This window comes from Hippoglossus hippoglossus, chromosome 1, assembly GCF_009819705.1.
Source record: "Hippoglossus hippoglossus isolate fHipHip1 chromosome 1, fHipHip1.pri, whole genome shotgun sequence".
NCBI lineage: Eukaryota > Metazoa > Chordata > Actinopteri > Pleuronectiformes > Pleuronectidae > Hippoglossus > Hippoglossus hippoglossus.
The window spans coordinates 22,275,517-22,298,447 of record NC_047151.1 but is presented as its reverse complement, the minus strand read 5'-3'; the positions used below and the strand labels follow the sequence as shown (position 1 = coordinate 22,298,447).

General features: G+C 40.7%; 2 protein-coding genes across 4 annotated transcripts; one reads left to right on the top strand and one right to left on the bottom strand.

Annotated features, from left to right (window-relative positions):
- Positions 1-433: 433 nt before the first annotated feature.
- Positions 434-13,319, top strand: march1 (membrane-associated ring finger (C3HC4) 1). 3 transcript variants are annotated; one of them, XM_034599269.1, is made up of 8 exons: positions 434-944; positions 6,990-7,040; positions 8,063-8,136; positions 9,513-10,295; positions 10,456-10,636; positions 10,729-10,873; positions 12,522-12,635; positions 12,686-12,813. In XM_034599269.1, exons 1-7 carry the CDS (start codon positions 858-860, stop codon positions 12,605-12,607), a joined length of 1,407 nt encoding a protein of 468 aa, XP_034455160.1. In that variant the 5' UTR covers positions 434-857; the 3' UTR covers positions 12,608-12,635; positions 12,686-12,813. The 3 variants fall into 3 exon arrangements, with proteins under 3 accessions (XP_034455160.1, XP_034454999.1, XP_034455074.1); XM_034599108.1 differs by having other exon boundaries at positions 439-944; positions 12,522-12,566; positions 12,703-13,319; XM_034599183.1 differs by lacking the exon at positions 12,522-12,635 and having other exon boundaries at positions 443-944; positions 12,703-13,319.
- Positions 13,320-14,349: 1,030 nt separating this feature from the next.
- On the bottom strand, positions 14,350-17,092 carry tma16 (translation machinery associated 16 homolog). The gene is made up of 7 exons (XM_034599541.1): positions 16,988-17,092; positions 16,765-16,868; positions 16,184-16,221; positions 15,575-15,659; positions 15,331-15,479; positions 15,195-15,237; positions 14,350-14,808 (listed from the first exon to the last, which is right to left on the bottom strand). The coding sequence occupies exons 1-7, from the start codon at positions 16,988-16,990 to the stop codon at positions 14,622-14,624; spliced, it is 609 nt and encodes a 202-aa protein (XP_034455432.1). The 5' UTR covers positions 16,991-17,092; the 3' UTR covers positions 14,350-14,621.
- Between the last annotated feature and the right edge of the window lie 5,839 nt (positions 17,093-22,931).

Sequence of the window (22,931 nt, the reverse complement as noted above, 5' to 3'; positions counted from 1 at the left end):
ATAAGACACACGCACACATGCACACACACACACACACACACACACACACACACACACACACACACACACACACACACACACACACACACACACACACACACACACACGCGCACACACACGCACACGCACACACTGGCATGTTTGCATATGATTTCTTTAGGTTTTTAACTTCACAGTCAGTCAGATGATTAATTTGCCTTCATGCTTTTAACACATTATTCATGGAGTACAGTGTGTGTGTGTGTGTGTGTGTGTGTGTGTGTGTGTGTTTGTGTGTGTGTGTGTGTGTGTGTGTGTGCTGTCCATGTGCACAAATTGTGTAAGCTTATTAGCAGCAGAGGAGGAGATTGAGGTTAGTCTAAACCCTAATCCTCATGGACTGTGTGCTTGTTACCCAGCAAGCACGACAAAGTCCTGGCCCCGCCCCTTCAAGAAACACACACACACACACACACCTCGACAACACAAGCTTTCCCTTCCTCCTTGTTTACTGCTCAGCTTCCATCTCAACTCTTCCTCTCTCCGTCTCTCTCAACAGGAGGGCAGAGGAGGGGGAGGAGGTGGTGTGCACCGTCGAGGAGTTTCCTTGTCGTCATGACGACCTCACACCCCACCATCTCCAGATCTGTCTTCCTGTTGCCACGGTGACCTGATCGTGTTCCATCTCCGCTCTTCTTAATGATCCGGATCGGGCTGTGATAGGAGAGCGACCCTGGAGCGCCGTCTTCTCTTCCCTGAACGCCGCTCGTGGATGGGACAGCGAGTCACGCACAGGGACGAGGATCTGAGGACAGGAAGGTGCGACACGCCGGGAATGCTGTGGAAGTAACGGCGGAGGGTTGCCTGGAAACAGCAGCATGCCAGTACAGCAGATAACTGTGGTGCCGGCCAAGGAGACGGCCAGCAACGGCAAGAGTGCTCCTCGCTCCAAAGACAAAAACGAGGTGAGTTTTGGGAAATTTTGAATGTGTTGTCAAACCTCTGAGTTGGAAAAAAACCTTAGTAGTTGAGGCTTAAAACTAATGTTAAGTTATTTAATTGGTCAGAAGCAAGCAATTATCATGATGGACCCTGTTTGTGTTAATGTGTGCGTGATAAATCAGGTCTGGAGGGATGTTCACAGCATCGAGCACAAAGTACGTGACCTAGCAAAACATGTTTTGTTTTTTTACTCATCATGAAGTGATGACATTTGTACCCAAAATATTAAAGGTCAATCTTCTGCAGAAATACTTTTCTGTCCATTTAATGAAACCGATATACTGAAAACTTCCAATCTGCCCATAAAAACACACAATACCTTTTATTAGATTTCTTCATAGTCTTCACTGCACATATTATATTAATCTGGACAGACGTTGATGTTAACTGCAACTGGACTGGTTGCATGTTATGGATTTTAGGTTATCAGATCATTAGGCCATGAGGATTAACACAGACTGCATGTTTGACACGCACACTTCTTGTAGCAGGACTGTTTGGTTACATCACTACAATTATCTACTGAAGATAACCTGTGTAGACAAAAGTTATGTATTTATTTAGATGTGTAGATTTGTAAGGTGACTGTAATGCATAGATAATATATAATATAATATATATATAACGTGTACGTGCCTGCTGATGGTTCTGTTATAATCTTAATATAAATGAGCAAACTGTATGCTGCAGGACTTGGTTCCATTTTTAGGTGTAGAACCAATAGATAACAGAATAATAAACCATAAAGTAGGATAACTTTTATTCAAGCTCAATCGCAAAACGTGTTGAACGACATGTTTGCTTGAAGCTGTGCTGCAATGAGCTTCTACGTACATTTTCATCTCGTTTTGTGGGTGTGTCAGTGACGCCCAATCAGCTGTGACGTTTATGTAAACGTATTAAAAAGGCTGTGCACGTAATGGATTTAAAAGTTCTCTACAAATGCGGCAGCTGCTTTTCCAGATGGCAAAAGCAGATACTTTAACATTTAGCATATTTTGAAGTATAAAACACGTATATGAAGCCTTGTCATCTACGAATGCTAAGAATGACCTTCTCAGTTGCCATAGTTGCAGCATTTTGCGTCTCACAACTGAGTCATCAATGCACAACCGTTTACGTTGAATTAACAATGTTGCTACGTTTTGTTCCGGCCTGAATGAAGCAGATTAGCTTAAGTTTGATATTAGCCTTTTCATTAAGAAACACTTATTTCAGGTTCTTAAAACCACAGATTGTGTAAAACATGTCTTGAGCAAATATAAACGGTCTCAGCTGCAGCTCCATGGCCGGTTGTCTAAATCGGGCTGTAGGTGTTTTTGATCCCAAGCCAGAGTATAGAGACCAGAACTAGAATATAGCCGTCGTACCACGCCACATCACCTAATCTTCTCTGCAGAAACATGCACACGTCCACACACTGACTCACCAAAGTCTCTGCTGAGCATCACAGTCACAGTATAGGCAGAAGAAGAGCGGCTCAGGTAGGTGACCATCACATGTTAGCTGTGATTCAGCTCAACCGTTAGCTGAGGCTTATGCACGGACCAGGTATAACAGAACTGCTTCTTTTACTATATGATCTCTGGATGTTTCGTGTCTGTGTAATTCTGCTTGAAGGTGTTTCCGCACTTGCATGTGTTGGGTCAGTCTCTTTCATTTATCTGAGCAGCTATTGGCACAATGTATTATTAGCTGTCTTTTACTAAAGGCTTTTTTGTTTGCCTCAGAAACAGTAGCTGCTTCTCCTTTTTTTTTTACATCTGGTCCAGATTGTCAAGTTTATCAAGTCCACCAGTTCAACTCATCTCAAACCTGCCAGTCTTAAAGGAGAAAATGTATTTAGTTGTAAAGCTGTCTTGTCAACTGTTCATCGAGAGTATTGCAGTAACTGTGATCTCTGTGTGATCACTGCACTGGACTCCAGATGTGTTTATCCAATGTGGCAAACTACCATCGCGTCACCTATTGGTTTGTGAACGTCCGTTTTGAAGCCTCGAGTTTGGCATTTTGTCCAGCGCCATCTTGGTTTTATGACATATTCAGTGGAGGTGGGGTTGAGCCTGACTGAGAGCTGCACTGCACACCCACCTACACCTGCGACCTGCACCCATTGGATGGTAATAGCTGTCAATCAGACGTACCGTGCTTTATCGTCAATTTACTCTAAATTGGATTTAAATTTACAAAATGAACATCATGCTCTATTGAAGAAGACTTGAAAACAGAGAATGCAAACTCTGTTTCTCTATGGTTTAGCCTAGCTTATAAAATAGACTGGACACAGAGAGAAGCAGCTAGCTTTGCCCCATCACATATGCCTTCCGACAACTTTAAAATGATCATATAGTTGCAGTGTTTACCCTCGTGTTTAGGTGTTGTCACACCTGCATAGCTCTGAAGATGTGTTGGTAATTAACTTAACATGTAAGCTAACAAGGCCATTTACCTTGTAGGTGTTTGTGCTAAATGCCTGTGAAACCAGTATTCTCACTGAATGCAGAGAGGTTCCTTTAGAAAGTCTCTTTAGAAAAGCTTCTCTGTAAACATACATGTACGTATCACAGGTTGAGCTCCGGCTTTACAAGCATCTAGAATTTTATTGCATCTGTTTGTTCTCTGGGTTTTATTTCCTGACGATGAAGCTGTGGATGAAATAGTCTTGTGCTCAAGTTTCTGGACCTTTTAAGACTAATCTGACCATGATAGAATCCAGTAATGAACAATAAGCTTTATATTATAGTTACTCCCTCCTGCTAAACTACTCTGTTGTTTGTTTGTTTTTAGGAATTCTAAAGAAACTGCTTGACCAATTTGCATGAAAGTTGGTTCAAGGATGTGGTGCAGGTCAGGAAAGAACCCATTTCATTTTGGTGCAGATGCAGGAATTTCTTTTCACCTTCTTTCTCATTGCGAGATGGGGCATTTTTCAATATTTTCTAATTCATGGATCTTGATATATATATTATGACAATTTAGTGTTATCTAATATGCTGATTATGATTTGTCCTGTGAGATAAGACACCTGAGGTCACAAGTACATGTGTCCGTCCCCCCTGACACACATAGGAGGCCGCTGAGTGTTTGCTCCGACTTCACGAAAGGACTACTGGTTTAAACCTGGCCATCAGCAAATCCCTTGATCAGCTTAGATGATGCAGTCTACTCGTTGGTGTCTCTCTTATTAAATCAATCGATTTGCACAGAGTGTCTCCACAACTGTCTGTGTGTGGGTTGATTTGTGCGAGCTCCGTTTTGCTTTTTATCTGTCAAGTCTAAAAAAATATATAAACAAGTCGCCCACGAGAGATTCCAAACAGCACATTTAAAATCTGTGAGATGCATAACTCATAACTTTGATAGTGTTACACCTATAGGTAAAATACTGTACAAAATATAGGCTACTGTTTTTATATATATATTGTTTCAATTAAAGCTTTTTGACACAACTGGCTGAGCTTTCTAACCCATGTAGGCCATAGAGCTGTGCGGCTATTTAACAAATATATTAAAATGAACACATTCAATTTATCCTATTATTCTGTTTGTGCAGCCAGAGTCTGATATACTGCATCTGACTCTCTGTGCCATAAAACTGACTGGAAACAATGAAAATCCCATCGGTGAGCCACACTGGGCTCTAAATAGCGTGTGCATGAAATGTGAGTGTGAATTTCTATATGTCAGCCCTGTGGAAGAGTGCGACCTGTCCAGGGTGTATCCCGCCTCTCCCTCGTTATCAGCCTGGCCATGGCCCTCAAAGGATAAGCAGTAAAGATGATGGATGGATGGATGGAGCCACAGTGCTGTGAATGTGGGCTCTGTTTTGTATTTGATTTTGAATCCATCCCACATACACCTTCTCACTGCCTTAAATACACAATAATTCACAGCGGAAATTACAGTAGTTTCTATTCCTGGTGAAGAAACATTTCCTTAATAATTGCATGTTCTTTCTTAACCAGGATCAAATGGGTGAGTGTGACGGACAGGAACAGGATTTTGTTTTAGTAACATGAAGAACATCACCAGCCCCGTTGTGTAATTTTCCTATAAATCATTGCTACAACAACATCATGCTACTCTTTTACTCACTTTATTTCATGCTTCAGTTCATTATCCACTGCCAACTCATTACAACACTGTTGGAAGGTTAGACTGCTCTGTGTGTGCGTGTATCTGTGTATCTGTGTGTGTGTATCTGTGTATCTGTGTGTGTATCTGTGTATCTGTGTGTGTGTGTGTGTGTGTGTGCGCACTGGGACCCAATTTTCACACTTAACACATATCCACAATAAAGGCAGAAGAGATGTGCTGGATATATTGCAGCGATAACAAATGTGTGACTGGGGATGAGAGGGAAATGGAAGTGGTGATAGGAGCCTGTGAAGACGGACCAGTCGAGGGGAAAGGTAGACGTGTTTTGACCAAGAGTCCTTTTGAGATCAATTCAAATATGTTCATTGTTGTTAGCCTGTTAGCAGGATTACACAGAAACTACTCAACTGGTTTTATTCAATCTTTTCAATCCAAGAAAGCATCCATTAATGTAGAAAGTAGATTTGATTAAAGGGGCGGATACTTTTTGACATTCAGGGGACTGATAGTTATGAGTGTAAGAAGTTTTGTTCAGCTTGATTGAATTTAAGGGGACTGTAACCGGAGATATGCTCTGACTCTACTGACTGCCATTCTATTAGGTTTAGGGCCAATAAAACTTTTAGGGCCAATAAAATAACTGGAAATTCTTCTTATTACTTGTAGTCTATACAGATCAAACCTCTGTAATAGCCATGATTATGTTCAGCTTCCACAGTTTCAAACAAGTAATTTACTAATGATAATACAAACAAACAGCTGGACAAGGTTGGGATGCTATGAAAAGAAAAATACTGTTAACGATGCAAATCTTTCAGAGATTTTAGCTCGTTATTCCACAGTAACTATTCCCGACATTGAGATATAAAATTACACATGTAGCGATATAGGTTTCATCCATATTGCTCCAATGCAAGCTGACCAGGGTTACAAGTGTGTCAGTGTCTTAAAATAGCTTGGAAAACACAATTCAATGTATTCATGATGGTTTAACTGTGTTGGTTCCTGGAAACGCCCACACACACCCCCACAACTTGTGTAAGTCACTCCAGGATCTGAATGAGGCCACGTATGTCTGACGACTGAGTTCAAGGTCTGGCAGTTGAGTTCATACCATCGCTGCTGTAGTCCTAGAAAAAGTGCTTTAAGTTGACTTAAAATAGAGACACATTGCAGAGCAGCATCTTGGGCACTTAGCGGGACAACCAGGTAATAGGATTGGCTGGCTTTAGCTCGGGTCACAATGAAAGTACAAGGGCACGTGGCTGCACATGGCTTCTCACGCTAGTTCTCAACCAGACAACACTGAACACTGTAAACTGCTTTTGTTTTGATTGAGTCCAGGAATCTGCTTCGTCCAATTATACATTTCACTACTTCAACAACAGAAAACCTATGAGATGTGTCCAGATTTCTCCCCTTTCATCTTTTTGGGGGGAAATTCTTTGTAAATCAACTAAAAACAGAGTTTGTAAAGAAATTGATAGTTTCCAATGTTGAAATCATCGACAATATGTATCTGACATTGTTTTAAAGCTGAAACATTCAGTTAATTATTAGTTGAGTCGATTGACAGAAAGATAAAGCCAATAATGTTGATAATTAATTAATTACTTAATTAAATGCAAATATTCTCTGCTTCTAGCTTCTCAAATATGACAATTAGCTGCTTTCCTTTGTTTTATGTTATTTCAAATTAAAAATCAATATCTATGTCCCTGAAAGAACTTTTTATGTATATTTTTAGTATTTTATGGAGTAAATTATTAATCAGTTTGCCAAAAGGAATCATCATGTAATTATGTGCTGAGAATATCTACAGCAGTTCAAACTAAAACGTGATGGTGAGATGATACTTCTCTGAGTCCTCTAATGATTTCCCATCTCTCTCTCTCTCTCTCTCCCTGCAGGGAAGGAAAGCTCCCGGGCGCTCAGGGAGTCGATCCAGCAACATCTCCAAGGTAACCACTGATTATCAGGCAGCTTCGAGGGACAAACTCAGGGCCACAGTTCGTAGTGTTCGTAGTAGCAGCGTTTCAGATGAGTCTGATGTGCAAGAATGAACTAATGCTGGAACTGTTACTATCCATTTTTATTAAAGATTGCATTCATGACTCATGAGTCACAACATCATATTGGAACTCCCATTATTAATATTTTTTCATAATCTCTATGAATCGAATAACCTTATGTAAATTCCTGGATCTGCCTGTTTATCCGAGTAATGTGTAAAGATGACCCACCCCTCCACAAAACGTCATGGAAATCAGTTCCATAGTTTTTGAGTTATCCTGCTGAGAGACAGACACACAAAGAGAAGCAACGCCTCTGTTGTGGAGGAATCAAACCCACAGAGAATCATCATCACCTGGAGGTCAACACGTGAGCTGAGTCTTATGCGTCTCAGTCTAGTTTCCAGCAGAAAAGCTCAGATAAACCTGTAGAAACCAGCTGAAGTTAAAAACAAACCAGGACAAAGGAAACAACGAGCTGATGAGAAAAGTTGAATTAACAGTGAATGATTCAGCTGCTCAGATCTCAAAGGAAAGAGAATATTTGACTTATATTTTTGAATTGAGCAGGAGAAACAGCTAAGTTAGTGTAGACAGGTACATATGCAACAGCTTAACAACATGTAAGCCACAATAACTTTATAATGCCCAGTATGGGCTGTACTGTACTGTCAGTACTTCTGTTTTAGTTTGTTGTATAACTTTAACATAATGTATTTTTAATCACATCTTATTTTGAAAGTGTGTACAGATCTCACTTTTTAGTTTGATTTTATTGTTTGTTTTAGTTTCTTCCTTTTTGAGCAGTGATTTTCTTATTAAAATGTGTTCACCTGGGATTTGATATGACTGCTTTGTTTCTTGATTTCACAGTGATATATTTTTGTTTTAACATGTTTGAAATAAATAAATAAATGACATTTACAAATAAATTTGACATCGGGCTAACCTGAGTCTCTTGGTTGTTTCAGGCCAGCAACTCTACAACAGGAGTCACCACAGCCTCAAAGACGTCGATCAGCCCGTCTTCTCAGGACATATGCAGGTAAGACACAATGATTTGTTCTCTAAATCCAGGCTCCAGGGCAGCAACGGTTTTGTCTGTGATATTAACATGCACTCTTCTCCTCCACTGAGTGGGAGAATGAATTAATACGGTCTGCCGCACCCCGAGGGCATAACAAAATTTAAATGGATGCTGAAATCCAATGACGCACCCATAGTCGATGAGAGGAGGATGGCTCATTGCAGAAATGAGATCCTTTAGCTTATTATTATATCCACTGCTGATGTGGTCGACCTGCTGACGGGCTGAAAGGACACTGAGTCAGAAAAGAGGACGTGAGATGTGTGTGAGTGCTTGGATTTCCATTTATCACTTATCATGTTGAGTCATTCAAAAGACACCATTTCATTTTTTCTGTGTCTGTGGTCCAAGTTTAGACTTAACCACCTTTTGGTTTTTCTCTTTTTCATTCACCCCGATGTGATGCTGGTATCAGCTGCTGTTATTTTTGTCTCCAACTGGTCACAAATCGCAAAATATTCATCCTGCAGGAATCAGTTTTAGTTTGACACCATGATATATGCTTCTTTTTCATACCGAAAAAATGTAAAATGATTTAATAGTTGATGACTTAAGTGTTGAGTCAGTGTTGGTTTTTAGCTGGGATTGACTCCACCCTCCCTGCAACCCTCAAAGGATAAGCAGTGTAAATGATGGATACGTGGATGGAACTGGCACCATCCGTAAATCTGCATGATTACATCATCTTCTGACTCGGCCACACGAATATGACAGTTAGGACATTTTTTAAAACCACATATAAAGATTTTATTAGCTGTTACTTCTCCAGGACAAACCTGTAGAACCGACCGATTAGAATCACTGAACAAAATCTGGATCCAGAGACGTAGGATCAGGCCAGAGATTCACCAGAATTATGAGAATTAATTGTCTCACCTTAAATGGTAACCAACCTGCGTATGAAGATATATTGTTTTTCTTTTATTCTTTCATTTGAAAACAATGTTACTCTGGATAATTAAGAGATCAAACTGAAACTCATGTCTTTTAGCTCAAGCGCCAAATATTGACAGTGAGATCTGGATCTTCTGGTATAATCAGGACAGAAATTCTGGGAGGAGATGTTTTTGTTTTTATATTGTAGATTGTTAACTGTCTTTGCTCTTCAGACAAAATACACCTGCCCTGTGTCAGGTTGAAGTCAGAAATTTCAGATAGAAATATTTCAAAAGACAAAAATATCGACTTTATAGATTAGTCATTAATCAGGTTTACAAGCATTTGCTTCATTTATGTTGTCACATTCATGCCTTCTCCATCTCGTTTCACTTTGTTTTGACATATGCACATTTGTTTGTTTGTTTGTGTGTGTGTGTGTGTGTGTGTGTGTTAAGCTCTGGCCAGCTGACGCGTTTAGAGGAAGATGCTTCTGAATCACACAAACACAACAAGCACGCCTCTGAGATGACGGTCACCAGCACAGCTCTGGGCTCGTCGGCTCAAGCCCAGAAGAAGCAGGTGAAGCGCCGCCATCGCCACAAGAAGAGCAGCTGCTCCGCCGTGGACTGCGTGGAAACCAACGGCAAACAGGAGCAGACAGACCGCAGTGACCGCAGCCACAGCTCGGACCGCAGCGAGCGGGGGGAAAAGAGGGAGCGTTCTTCTAAGAACCGAAGGGAGCTCCCACCTCGCCTCCGCTGCACAGGGGCCCAGCAGTCCGACTCCTCCACTGAGGATGAGGCGGGCCGTGAAGCCCGCAGCTGGAGCAAGGAGAAAGCCAGAAGAGTGCGCAGCCGCGAGAGGGATGGGGCGAACAGGGGTCAAGAAGGCGAAGACAAAACAGAAGTCATGGAGCTGCAGTCGGTGGGCTCAGAGGAGGGGAAGGAGAACCAGCCTCTGGCGGAGGAGAGCGGAGGCCTCAAGAAGCGGCACAGCAGCCAGGGCTCGATCAAGAGAGATGACTCCCCAAGCCGAGATAAGGAGAAGAGTTACAAGTCCCAAAGCCCAGAAGGCAGCTCGTCACTGGCAGAGGACGCAGAGGAGCTCATCACCAAGAGATACCAGGAGAAGGGGTCGGGGGGTGGAGACATGTCAGTGCCCACGCCACAGAACCACTGTGGTGTGAATGGAGGCATGCCACGACTCTACTCTGTCGACTCTGAGACGGAGGTCTGCAGGTTAGTGGGTGTTTGTGTACACACGGGGGCATCTGTCAATATCAGGGTCACATTAGAAACATTAGAGATAGAGAAGATAAAATAACAGACAGTCCGTGTGAACAGTACAGTGGCTGCACGTTGCCTAATGAGTGTGTGTACATGTTCTCTGTGTGTGTAGGATCTGCCACTGCGAGGGGGATGACGAGTTCCCCTTGATCATGCCTTGTCGCTGCACAGGGAGCCTGTGCTTCGTCCACCAGTCTTGTCTCAACCAGTGGATCAAGTCCTCAGACACTCGCTGCTGTGAACTCTGCAAGTTTGACTTCATCATGGAGACGTCGCTCAAACCGCTACGCAAGGTACGCGCGCACGCAGCCATAAGTCTCTACCTCCAACCTTCTGTTCATCTCGACGTCTCATCCTCTCCTGTCTCCTTCCCTCCGTCTTCCAGTGGGAGAAACTACAAATGACGAAGGGCGAGCGGAGAAAGATCTTCTGCTCAGTGTTGTTTCACCTGATAGCGATAGCGTGCATGTTGTGGTCAGTCTACACACTGGTCAAGAGAACCGCTGAAGAGATCAGACTTGGGAAGGACGGTCAGTACTTTACCCCACAACACACCCCCCACCCCCCAGTCACATACCAGAGACATGCAGATAGACACTTCAAACTTTTAATCATGTTTATCTTTGATGAAACTGTTTATAGATTAAAGTATAATTAAAGATTGAGTTTTTGTTTTTTAAGTATTCAACTTTAGTCCCCAAAAGGTATTGTGTGTGAATCTAAGGCCTAATAAACAAGCAAACTTTAATCTCCTTTAATATTAAAGTTTCCAAGGTTTCATTTGTCATATGCTGAGATGCATGTCATGTTGTTGACAATGATAAATATTCAAATGTGCAATAAAAAACATAAGAATTTGAATAAATATTATTATTCAATGTGAGCATTTTATAAAATAAAATATAACATATATGTGCACGTAAAACACTGAACAATAAAAGAGAATTAAATCATGAATCTGCAGAATCAGTCAAAGGTCAGAAACTTCACAGGGAACCTTCTTCCTGTCTGTCTCTGGTCATGTGGGTAAAAATAGTCTGACGTGTTTGTGTTGTACAGTTTTAATCTGCAGCAGTCGTCACTGTTTCCTCTGCGCTCGACGTCAAGCTGCTGAAAGCTTCTACCTGGTTCACTGAGCTCAACCAATTTAATGTTTGGCCAATATCAATGAGCCGGTCCGAGCCTTTCACAGATGGATCTGTATCTGCGTTTATCTTTGCAGTTAAAAACTTTTATTAACAGAATAAACAATGCAGAAAATATGTAGATTTATGTTTAAAATTTGAAAAAGTAAGTTTTTTTTATTTAGGTTCTATATATTTTGTTGTTTTTGTGTTTCATTTTGAAATAGTTATTTATAATAAGGTTTATGGTTAAAGTGTAAACGTCACAGTGAACATAGAACCCCTCAGTGCTTTAGTGTCCATGGATGTGCTCAGTGTTGTGTGTCGTGCTGTGATCCCTGTGTATCTTTCTCATTGTACTCACACTGTAGGACGTTTGAGGCAGAAGTCAAACACTCAGGGGTCAGTAGTTCATTGTAATGTATTAGTTTTAATACATTACACCATAGATCATCTGCAATAAATCCTGCCTCCATGAAGGTTCTTTAAAAAGCCTTTTTAAAGAGATGCTGATTCAACTTAACTGTCATTTTGAAGGATGTATTTCGTGATGCTGTTGAACTTTACTACGAGATAATACTTACAAACTGATACATTGCAATTATAGATATGAACTGTATTTCTATAAAATACTATAAAAGCTTATAGAAATACATAAGAAAACAAGTATTTAATCAGATTTGTAAACAATAAACTTGAAGATAGAATAGATACAATTCATTAAAAACACAATTAAATAGTCAATTGCAATAATAGTAAATATCTAATAACAGAGATGTTTTATTTTAATAACACTGAACAGTTCAGCAGAAGATCTCTAAGTTGAATCAACCTCTTTTTTTAAAACTCTTTTATCATCACCTTTACGAACGGGGGATTTATGGCAGGACTGTTGTATTAGGTGGATTTTAGATCGGTGTACCCAAATAAACTAGTTCAGTGTTGATGCAATAATTAAAAAAACATTTTTGTATATAATTTAAAAAATAGCATAGAGCCCGTTTCTAAAAGGATTATAGTAATAAAGTGAAATTACACTCAATCTTGATTGCAGACGAATTATGGAGAGTTTCTCTTCTGAAGTACTATTCGGCACAGGGTAAGCACAGCTCCGCACACACCACGGATCATGATCCATGACGCGTCCTGCAGGTCGACTTATCGCTGCTGTGTGTGTGTGTGTGTGTGTGTGTGTGTGTGTGTGTGTGTGTGTGTGTGTGTGTGTGTGTCCTCAGGTGTGCTGGAGTGGCCCTTCTGGACCAAGCTGATCGTTGTAGCCATCGGCTTCACCGGCGGCCTCATCTTCATGTACATTCAGTGCAAGGTCTACATGCAGCTGTGGCGCCGCCTCAAGGCCTTCAACCGCATCATCACCGTTCAGAACTGCCCCGAGAAAGACCAGCACCACCCGCAGAGCCACGCCAGCACCCTCATCAACGGCAGGCACGAAACCGTGGAGGTCCCGGTCAGCCCGGCCCCCGTCCCGGCTCTGCCTGCACAGGTGGACTCAGACATGTCAGTGGAGGCTGCTCTGGCACCGGCACACAACCCCGTCTGACCTCATCTCCTCTCTGGCACACGAGAGTCCTGAATCACGCCATGCTCTTCTAACTCCACCAGCGGCGGTGACCATGGTGTGATTTAGACTCGTACAGTGTGTTGTGGTTCTCATGTGATCACTGATCTTAAAACGCGGCAGACAGATTTTATGTTAAAGAACGTCTCCTGTTCCTCAGTGACCACAAACTGAAACACTGAAGACACGGGTGAGGGGAATAAAGCCATCAGCAAGGACAGTGTGCAAAGACCCTATGTGGTGTCCCGACACCTTTTTATTCCTGTACGCATTTTTCAAAAAAACTGCTCTGACTCGTGTTGAAGGTGGACGCTGTTCCCCAGAGGACTCAGGATGTTTCAGATGGACGACATGTCTGATCCGTCCTGAACACTCAGAAGCAGCCGTCAGAGAGGTGAGATGCAGGGAATTGTTCAAATGCAAAAAGCTTTTTCCACACTTAGTGTTCCACTCATTTATATGTAAGATAAGTAGTAGAAAAAAAGCATTTGAAAGCAGTTGAAATCCTGCCTCCTCGTTCACATCTGGATTTATCTTTGTGTGTAGGGGCAGATGTAGACAGTGGACACACAGGCTGCACAGTAACTGACACGTCACATGTGCACACAAAGTAAAGACTTGATGTTGATATTTTCTGATGTAGCCACCTCACGTCTCTTCATTGTCTTTCACACGAGTGAAGAAGGGAAACAAGAGTTGAGATGTTTAACACACACACACACACACACACACACACACACACACACACACACACACACACACACACACACACACACACACACACACACACACACACACACACACACACACACACACACACACACACACACTTTGAATAAAGATGATTTTTAGACACTGTTAAAAACAAAGGTTTTTGTTTGAAGCACTGACATCTTCTCTCCCTTTGGACAATCAGGTCTTCAGACACCAAAGTGATATATTATAAATAGAGGAAACTATTTTAACAGTATCTTTAGTTCAAGCTAAATATTTTAAAAATTTGATGTTTTGAAGTTATTGACCGACAGATAAAAGTTATGAATTTGTGAACCTCCAGTAGCGCGGTGACGTTTTCCTCCGACAGTTTGAAGTTTCACTTGCTTTTGCGACGTCTGTCACTTACACATAGTTCGAGCTTTCACTGCTGCCGTTGGTTCATGTTTTACTTTGGGTTGTAACAGTGACTGAGCCTCGTCCACTTTTCTACAGTTTAATTTGGTTTTTTTTAACCAGAGTCACACAAAGTCACGAAAAATAAAATGTTCTCTTTCTTTTGTCTTAACTCCACAGTAAAGCACTCAACATCTTTGTGAAAATGTTTTTTCTATCTCTTACTGGATAAAATGGATTATTCAGGTTACATATGATGCATATTGTTTCTGTAATAAACACTGACTGTAGAACCCTCACAGGCTGATGTTACATCCTTAACAACAACCAGCAAATTTATAAAAGGACAAACTGAGGGGGAAAGTTTCCATATGTGGGATTTGGGCGCCATCTTCTGGACAGTAGCGGCGCATCACAAACAGTCTTTGCTGAAGGTGTTGGATGTTCAGTTGTCCTGAGTTAAGAGAATTAGTCAGAGTCCGACATCTGATTCATCTCGTCCTCCTGCTGCTCATCTTCCAAATCACCTTCATCCTCCTCGTCCTCTTCATTCTCTTCTGCTGCTGCTGCTTTCTCCTCTTTCGTGTCCAGACCTTTGCTGGAAACTTTTCGTAGTTTAATGTTGGGAAGTTTCTTCAGACTGCCGGTCCACTCTCTGCCGAAACCGAGAATCACCAGGTGACAGTTTAGCAGAAGGTAAATGTTATTTCATTCTTAAAGGCTGATTTGATGGTTTAAAACACACAAGGTTAAGAATATCTCATCTGTACAACGCACATAGAAATAGAATAATTCAGGTCGTGCTCAGAAGCAAAGTCCCTTTAAGGCCTCTGAACATTAGAGCATGTAAATCTTTTAAGTAATAACCCAAATTATAATGATAAACCTGTATATGAGCATAACTAATATCCTTCAGTTAAATGAAAAGAACATATGGTCTGAGGTCTGAAATCTTCCGACAGCAAAAGGCTAATTTCATCTTCTGCACAATAGAATTTGGTGAAACATTAAATCCAGATGATCTGAGTTCATGTCACTCACCTGAAGGTTTTCAGATTCTTTGCGTTGATGATGTCTGGGATCTCTGTGAAGGAGACAGCACAGCGTTGTCACATGTCCTCAAACAATAAGTGTGTGTATGTATATATGTGTGTGTATTTATACAGCAAAGACTCACCAAATCCCACACCATCATACAGCGCCCGCTCCTGCTCGATGGTCTGTTTGATGACAGCCTCTCTGGCTCCATGGACACAACCCTGACGACCTTTGATCCCGTTAATCAACTTGATCTGCTCCAGCTCAGGATCATATCTTTGCAGGTACCTGAACATACAAAAAAACAATCAAACAATCAAACAATGTTCTGATTGAAATTATTTGATTCGATTAAAACTTGCAACTAGAAAATATTTATTCACCTCTCGATAATGTCACAAGCATCTTTACTGGTGTACGTCGTCTTTGCTGGATCCAACTGTTCCTGAAACCACAACAGTTTCTCGCCTGTGAGTAAAGAGAAGACGTTTCACTATTATTATGGTTCTGGGTTGAACAAATGCAGCCGTCACAATCATCACAACATATTTTAAAAAGGGACAAAACCAAACAAATGAAGGAAAAAAAATACACAAAAAGGTCTTATTTACCCACAAAAAATAGCCCTGTATGTTTATCAAGTGTATTTGATGCATTAAAAATGTCTGTACAGAAAATGTGTCGTTTGGTGCAGAGTGTGTAAAACAAGAGGTGAAACATCATGCAGTCTGTGTTGAATTGGATAAAACAGTGTTTGGCAGATTTAATTTGTGCAAAAGATACAATTTGAAAATGTGATGGAGACGTGGAACAATCTCTAAAAGCAAAAATAACTTGATTTAAAAATGAAGGTAGAAAAACATGCAAAATAATGTTTATAACAAAATTATAAACAATTAAATGAAAAACTAGCAGTAAAATGCTATGTTTTCCACAAGCCGACACGTATTAAGATCTACGGCTCAAAGTATAGAAGGAAGGACCCAGCTCACCGATGCCGCTCAGACGGGAGTTCTTGCCAGTTTTCTGCCTGCGGAGAAAAAAACAAATCATTTAATTAATGAAACTGTGGATTAACATTTTCAGAAACGCTCATTTTCCAAATGGGAGTTTTGCTGCAAGACGCTGAATTGATTTCATACTCTGCAGTTTAAGGGAAAGTTTAAATACCAAGCAACAGTTATTGAACATTAGACATTAATAATAATAACATTTAACTTAAGAGAACACTTTATAAAAGCAAAAAGTGGCCGGATTTAGTCCGGGTTTGACGAATCTGCGAATCCAAACCTGTTCCAATGTCTAAGTGGAGGGAGAAATCAGCTAAATTGCATTTCTTTGTGTTTTCGTCAAAACAATAAATAATCCTGACACAGTTTCAAAGAATCTTTCACTTCTGGTCCAAATTAAACAAGTTAAAAAAAGCTCCCAATTATAAATAGAGGTTTAACAAGGTTTGAAGCGTTGAAACTTTGAGGCACGTTTACACCAGTGGAAAAAGGTGTAACAACTTCCCCTCCGCGTTTCTCTCAGTGAGGAGCTGCTCTTCTCAAACTTCTCAAACTTCACTCACTTCGCTTTCTTCCTCAGTCGGATCTCCTCTCGCGCGAGGTAAGCCGCCTTCCTGCTGAACGGATGAACCGCCTTCTCGTGCACTTTGCCTTTCTGGACCTTCGGCTGAGGAACACAAACAGTCACCGCCTTTAAAAACCACCGTAAATCATTTATAACTCGTCGTATTAATAGTTGAATATGAAAGAAATTGATTTACAGCGATGGAAGACACGAGGTTTTACCATTTTATCTGTTCGCTAACACGCGTGGTGCTGCTCTGTTGACAACCAGACCGGAAGTGGGCTGGTCCGTCACCAAATGACGCCCGGGTACGTACCGGAAAGGACCAAGAAGGTTCCTGATTTCAGTTTGGTTTAACGATGAATAATAAACTTTATTTATACAGAACTTTTCAAAACAAAGTTACAACGTTAAAAAAAAGATCAAATATGACAGGACAGAGGCAAATTGAATCAGCCCATAATACAAGATTCAAATCAAATAGGACCCTCAAGAATAATTTATGATTTATGGTAAAATGAAACAGAAAAAACATTAAAAGTAGATTCATTTTAATTAATAATCACTGAGTTTGTCTCTTAAAACCAGTTTATTACAAATATGCATCAAACATGTGCATCTGTAATATTTATCAATTTAGTTGCACACCATTGTTCAACAATAATCAAAACTTAAACCTGTTTAGTGTAATATCTAGAATTGGGTACAACCGTAGACTTGTATATACATGATTATGATTATTATGGTAATTATTATTATTATGGTTATTGCTATAATGTAAAGTCTCTGGGTCTACGGGTGTACCAAACATTGACATGTCTTTCAAAAATTACACTCAGCAGTGACTTAAATCACTACAATTTACTAAAATTACACTACAAACAAATAAGTAGATAATTCGTATTAATCTCATGAGTTTTTACTTGACCAAACAAACATTACAGATTCTGACAGATATTGAGTTCACTCACGCTTTCATTTTTCTTTTCTAAAAATAAATATTTAGGGTCTTTATTGTTATTTATTCACCATGTAAAGAATAACATTGGCACAGCAACACATTGTTTAGGTTCAGCAACATACTGTAAAAGTATAGTTTTTGCATGTGGTGTAATTTATGATAAACATTTGCAAACTTGATACATTTTCAGCCATTAAACAGTGTCTAATAAAACTGAAATGATCAAGATCATGACCGAAAAAGTGAGAACAAACAGTGTAGTAGTAAAACACAAGTTGATTTTGTGTTCACGTGTACAACGAGATATTGATAATGATAAGTCTCATAGTTCCAACTGCCTCCGTGAGACCAGCCAGGCTCCTCCAGCCCCTCAGGCATCGCTGCGTTCATGTGTTAAACAGATCGGATGTGATGAAGAGCAACACAAGTACAATACAGTTAGTTTAGCCCTGATGGTTCCCAACCTGAGGGTCAGGCGACTCCAGAGGATCACAAGATCACTGCGGGGGTCACAGTGATGAATAATGGGACAGAAGAAAAAAAACAAATCTTTATTCATGTCTGGTCCATCTGATCTTCTTTTGTCTCTTGTGGATTATTGGATTGAATGGGTGCGGCGCGTGGTGCAGCGGTTGGAAGAGTCGCGTCACAGCAAGAGAGTTCCTGATTCGATTCCCTGGTTCTTTCCCACACAGTCGACAGACCTGCAGCCCCGTGTGATTGAGAGAGTGATCGAGAGTTTGTTTCTGTCCCTGTGATGAGCCGACGGCCTGACCTGAGTAAAAACTATGGAATTTATATATTTATAGAATTATAAAGTAGCATAAAGTAACGTGTCGGGAACTTTACCTTTTAAATACAGTCCTTACATGACTAAATATATTTACATATTTTTCCATCTGTGCTGAAAAGAATGCCGGATCAAAATCACACCAAAAACATCACACATACATGTCATCAGTCCAGCGGACACAGGTCGTATGACTCGGTCAGATAAATAAAACCTTTTGAGGGAGGAAGTGCAGGAACCTCGACACTTTGATGTGACGTCACAGAGTAATAATCACATCGGAAGTTTTTTTTTTTTTTCTTGAATCAACAAGTTCACTTCATTCATTTTGAGTCCAAACACCTCAGTGCGTTTATTAAAAGTTTACGTAGCTGGGCTGTAAACACAAGACCAAAGGAATGTGGGATTTGACCATAAATGGACACAGATACGAAGACAAGCTTCCCACGAACCAGAGGAATTCAATGATTGAAAGCTCAAGAACAGCCACTCAATGGACCTTGTTTGAATGTATCCTGCAGATTTTCATTATCCTCTGTCCTTTTTCCTCTAGCGCCACCATGAGGTTGACATTAGTGGGCTTGATTGAGATGTAAATCTCGAGTCATCCAAACCAGTGAGAAACTTTTCACTTTCCTCCACCTGTACGACTCACATCTGGACAAACTGGAGACAATTATTTACCTGTGTATCACACATTTCCACAGCACATCATAGTTACTCTGCGCACACACACACACACACACGCACGCACGCACGCACGCACGCACACACACACACGCACACACACGTTGTTGTAATTTTCACCAGTTTCTATTGGTTTATTTGTTGGTTTATGTGTCAGCATGATTAAGCAAAATCTACTAAACCGATTCCCACGCATGTGAGACTGCTGCTGTTGTCGACTCTGCAGTTCTTAGATCATAGACTGTAAATAAAGATGGGTGACACATCTCCAATTCCACCCAACTATCCAGAAATAAAGCTAAAATGTATTTATCAAAACTTCCCAGATGCCAGTGGAGGTCGCGTCCATATCGATTATGAGTCTGTCTCAGCTGTCAATCATGATGTTTCACCCCCCATCTGCTAACACGGAGGACCTGAGGCATTTGGGATACTAATACTCATAATCAAGTTGTATTTATTTTAACTGAATGAGTTTTTAGTAAGTATATGAGTCATGTAAGCATATGAGTCATGTAAGAATCACCACATATTAGCCAACACTCTCTCTCTTCAGGGAAGTGGTCACCAGCGGTGTTCAAATGAAGAAGCAGTAATGGAAGAAGTATTGAGTTAAAGTATTATTTCAATACTGTACTCCACTACAAGTAAAAGTCCTGCGTTCATAACCTTACTCAAGTAAAAGTATGAAAAATGTACTGTACTGCACTCTACTGTACTTTACTTTACTGCACTGTAGTTTACTGCACTGTACTGTTCTGTGCGGCACTTTACTGTACTTTACTTTAATTTACTGTACTTTACTTTAATTTACTGTACTTTACTGTACTTTACTTTACTTTGCTGCACTGTTCTGTGCTGAAAAGTAAAATCACTCTAACGCAGTAAAAGGTTTTCCTATTCTATCTTATATTTTTGTTTAAATATCACAGCTACATAAATGTGTATGATGCATTGCTGCCGTAGATGTTTGAGGTTGAGCTCTGAACTTTATACCCTGTTGTTGTATCTTAATCTAAAGCAACGCATCACATTTTATAAGTCTCCAGCCTTTGTGATGAGGCATTTTTCAGCCAATGCAAGAGAAGTTTTAAAAAGTCGATTGGGAATTTTCTCGACACATAAAAAACCCAGTTAATTCTTCAGTTTATCACAAACACTCAACTTCAACACATCTGGAGACACGTGGTTCACACTCTCATCTGAAATGTAACTGAAGCTGTGAGACAAATGTAGTACTGTATCAATATCTCCATCTGAGAGTACAAGTACCTATAATGTATACCTAAGTATAGTATTTGTGTACATTTACTTAGTTACTGTCCACCATTGATAAAAGAAGTGTATGAGTGGTTGATTTAAGAGACGTTTTCCTGAAAGAATAATAGCCAGTTTATCTGCAGACGCTCTGTTAGATCAAGAAAAACACTGTTGAGTCTTTTAAAGTAGGCCAACAGCCTTTGTCCATAGATAATCACAACAGCATGACCCTCCAACTCATCACCAGCGTTTCACACACACACACTGACTTACAGTAGGATCCAGCCTGAGCCGAGCAACAGACACAGATCAGCAAACACTTTTTACAGCCTTGGATTTATTTTAGGCACCAGCCAGACACACAGAAACCATTTCTCCAGAGATAGCAGAGCAGCTGGCTCTCGCTGAACTCAAATTGTTTTTTCTTCTTCCTTTAAGTCTGTTCAGCTCTGTCGGGCCACATACCTCCCCGACAGGAATGTGACTGTGCTGCAGCTGAGGAGCCGTCAGACCTGTGGCTACAAGCACACAGTCGATTGCATCACATCCGAGTGAGTTATCTGTGTGAAACTGAGGGTGTGTGTGCGTGTGTGAGAGGGTGGTTCTTTTCTTTTCTTTTCTTCTCCTACTTCCATTTGACATGTAAAGTCAAATCAGGAAGTGTGATGCAGTGACAGTACAGAACGCAGCAGGCGCACGATGGCACTATGTCTGCCTCTCGGCCTGCTAACATGAGAGCCTTCCGGGGGAAGACCCCACTCCTCCTGCTGCTGCTGGTATTGATCACTCTGACTGGGACAGGTAAGACCTTTTCTTTCTTTTACCTTCTGGATTAAGACACAACAACTCGCCACCTTCTCACCTCCTCGCTGCTGTCGTCAGGTTTCCTGACTTTGATGCTTTGAGGTTAACGTCTCGACTGAAAACACGTTTAGTTTGGAAGTTTCTTCTGATCTTGTAATGACACCAGAAGCTGAAAGATCGAGCAACAAGGCCCGGTCAACCCACTCGCTCAACTGCTTTTTGTTCCTGTTCAGCTTTAACTTGCTTCAATCCACTTGTTGTCAAACCTCTTAAGAAGCTAAAACCTTCCTGTACTTCACTTTAAACCCAATACTCTAAAAACTGATGACGTTTATTCCTCTTCTTCCTCGTTTAAGATCTACTATCTTTTTCTTAAGCAAGAGAACCCTGACAAAACCCTGTTGCTCAACATGTTGAATATCTCCACCTCCTCTTTTCAATGCAGCGTGTGACTACTGCAACGGTTCAGATTTTTGTTGCAACCGTTTGAAATCATGAAGACGGAAGTTTGAAGTTCCTGTGAGATCTGAGAGTTACTGTCCTCCGCTGTAGTTTTTTTCTTTTTTTTTTTTTTTAATCAGACAGATGAAACCTCTTTGAAAATAATAGAATAGTTATTGTGTGTTTCACCTTTAAAACAAACCAAGTGACGGGATATAAAGTGATGAGAGACTTTGCATTGCAGCGTTGTGTCAAGACGAAGATGAGGATCCAGCAGAGGAGTTCGAAACATTGGACCCAGATGAGTCGGACCCGGGTGCTGACGACCCAGAGGCCTCAGGTGAGACATGAATCATAAGATATATCAAAGAATTCAGAATATGTATATGTGGCCGACAGCCTGTAGACATGTAGGTGTCTGTTCATGTGGGGAGGGAACAGGGCAGAATATAAAGGATTGTTACTGTAAATACATTAAAAAAGACAGTTGTCACAATAAAGTATACAAACAATTTCATTTCTTTTCTGTCTTTCCAAGAAAAAAGGACAGGAAATTCAAAATCTTTCTTTCTTTCTTTCTTTCTCTATTTAATTTTTTATATTTATTTTAACCAGGAAGGTCACATTTGAAATACAACATCTCCTTGAACAGTGGAAAAAAACCCCAAACAGATCACACATAGAAACATAGAGGAACAAAGCAGCAAAGATGAATTATGGAAAACAAAACATTAACAGCAATGACATTGTTCTACGAAAACTGATTGTAAAAGAGGATCGTGAAGATCCGTTTTCGACATCTTCCATCTTTGTGGCGACAGTTTGAGGAAGACGTGCTCTTGTTTCCACGTGGCAGCGCCGTCGTTTCCACACTGAGATCCATAAAGAGAACTGCCTGACTTGCTCCGAGCCACGGGGCTGTGGCCGGACGTTTACAAACACAGTATTCATGAGTCCCAGTCGGGGATTCGTCATTCAGATTTTTCATGGTTTTTTTTATATCCTGTCAACTGTTCATTTATCTTTTCCAAATCCCCCCCCCCCCCAGAAGGAAAGAAGTCAAAATCCTTTCCTGTTTAAGGAAAAGAGAAATACTGAAATACTGACTCTGTTATGGTGCTGGGAAATAAAACCTAATAACCTGGATACTAGCTGAAATATGTCTTGAGAACTAATGATGAAAAAATATCATTACGAGTTATTATCAAACACTTGGTCAGAG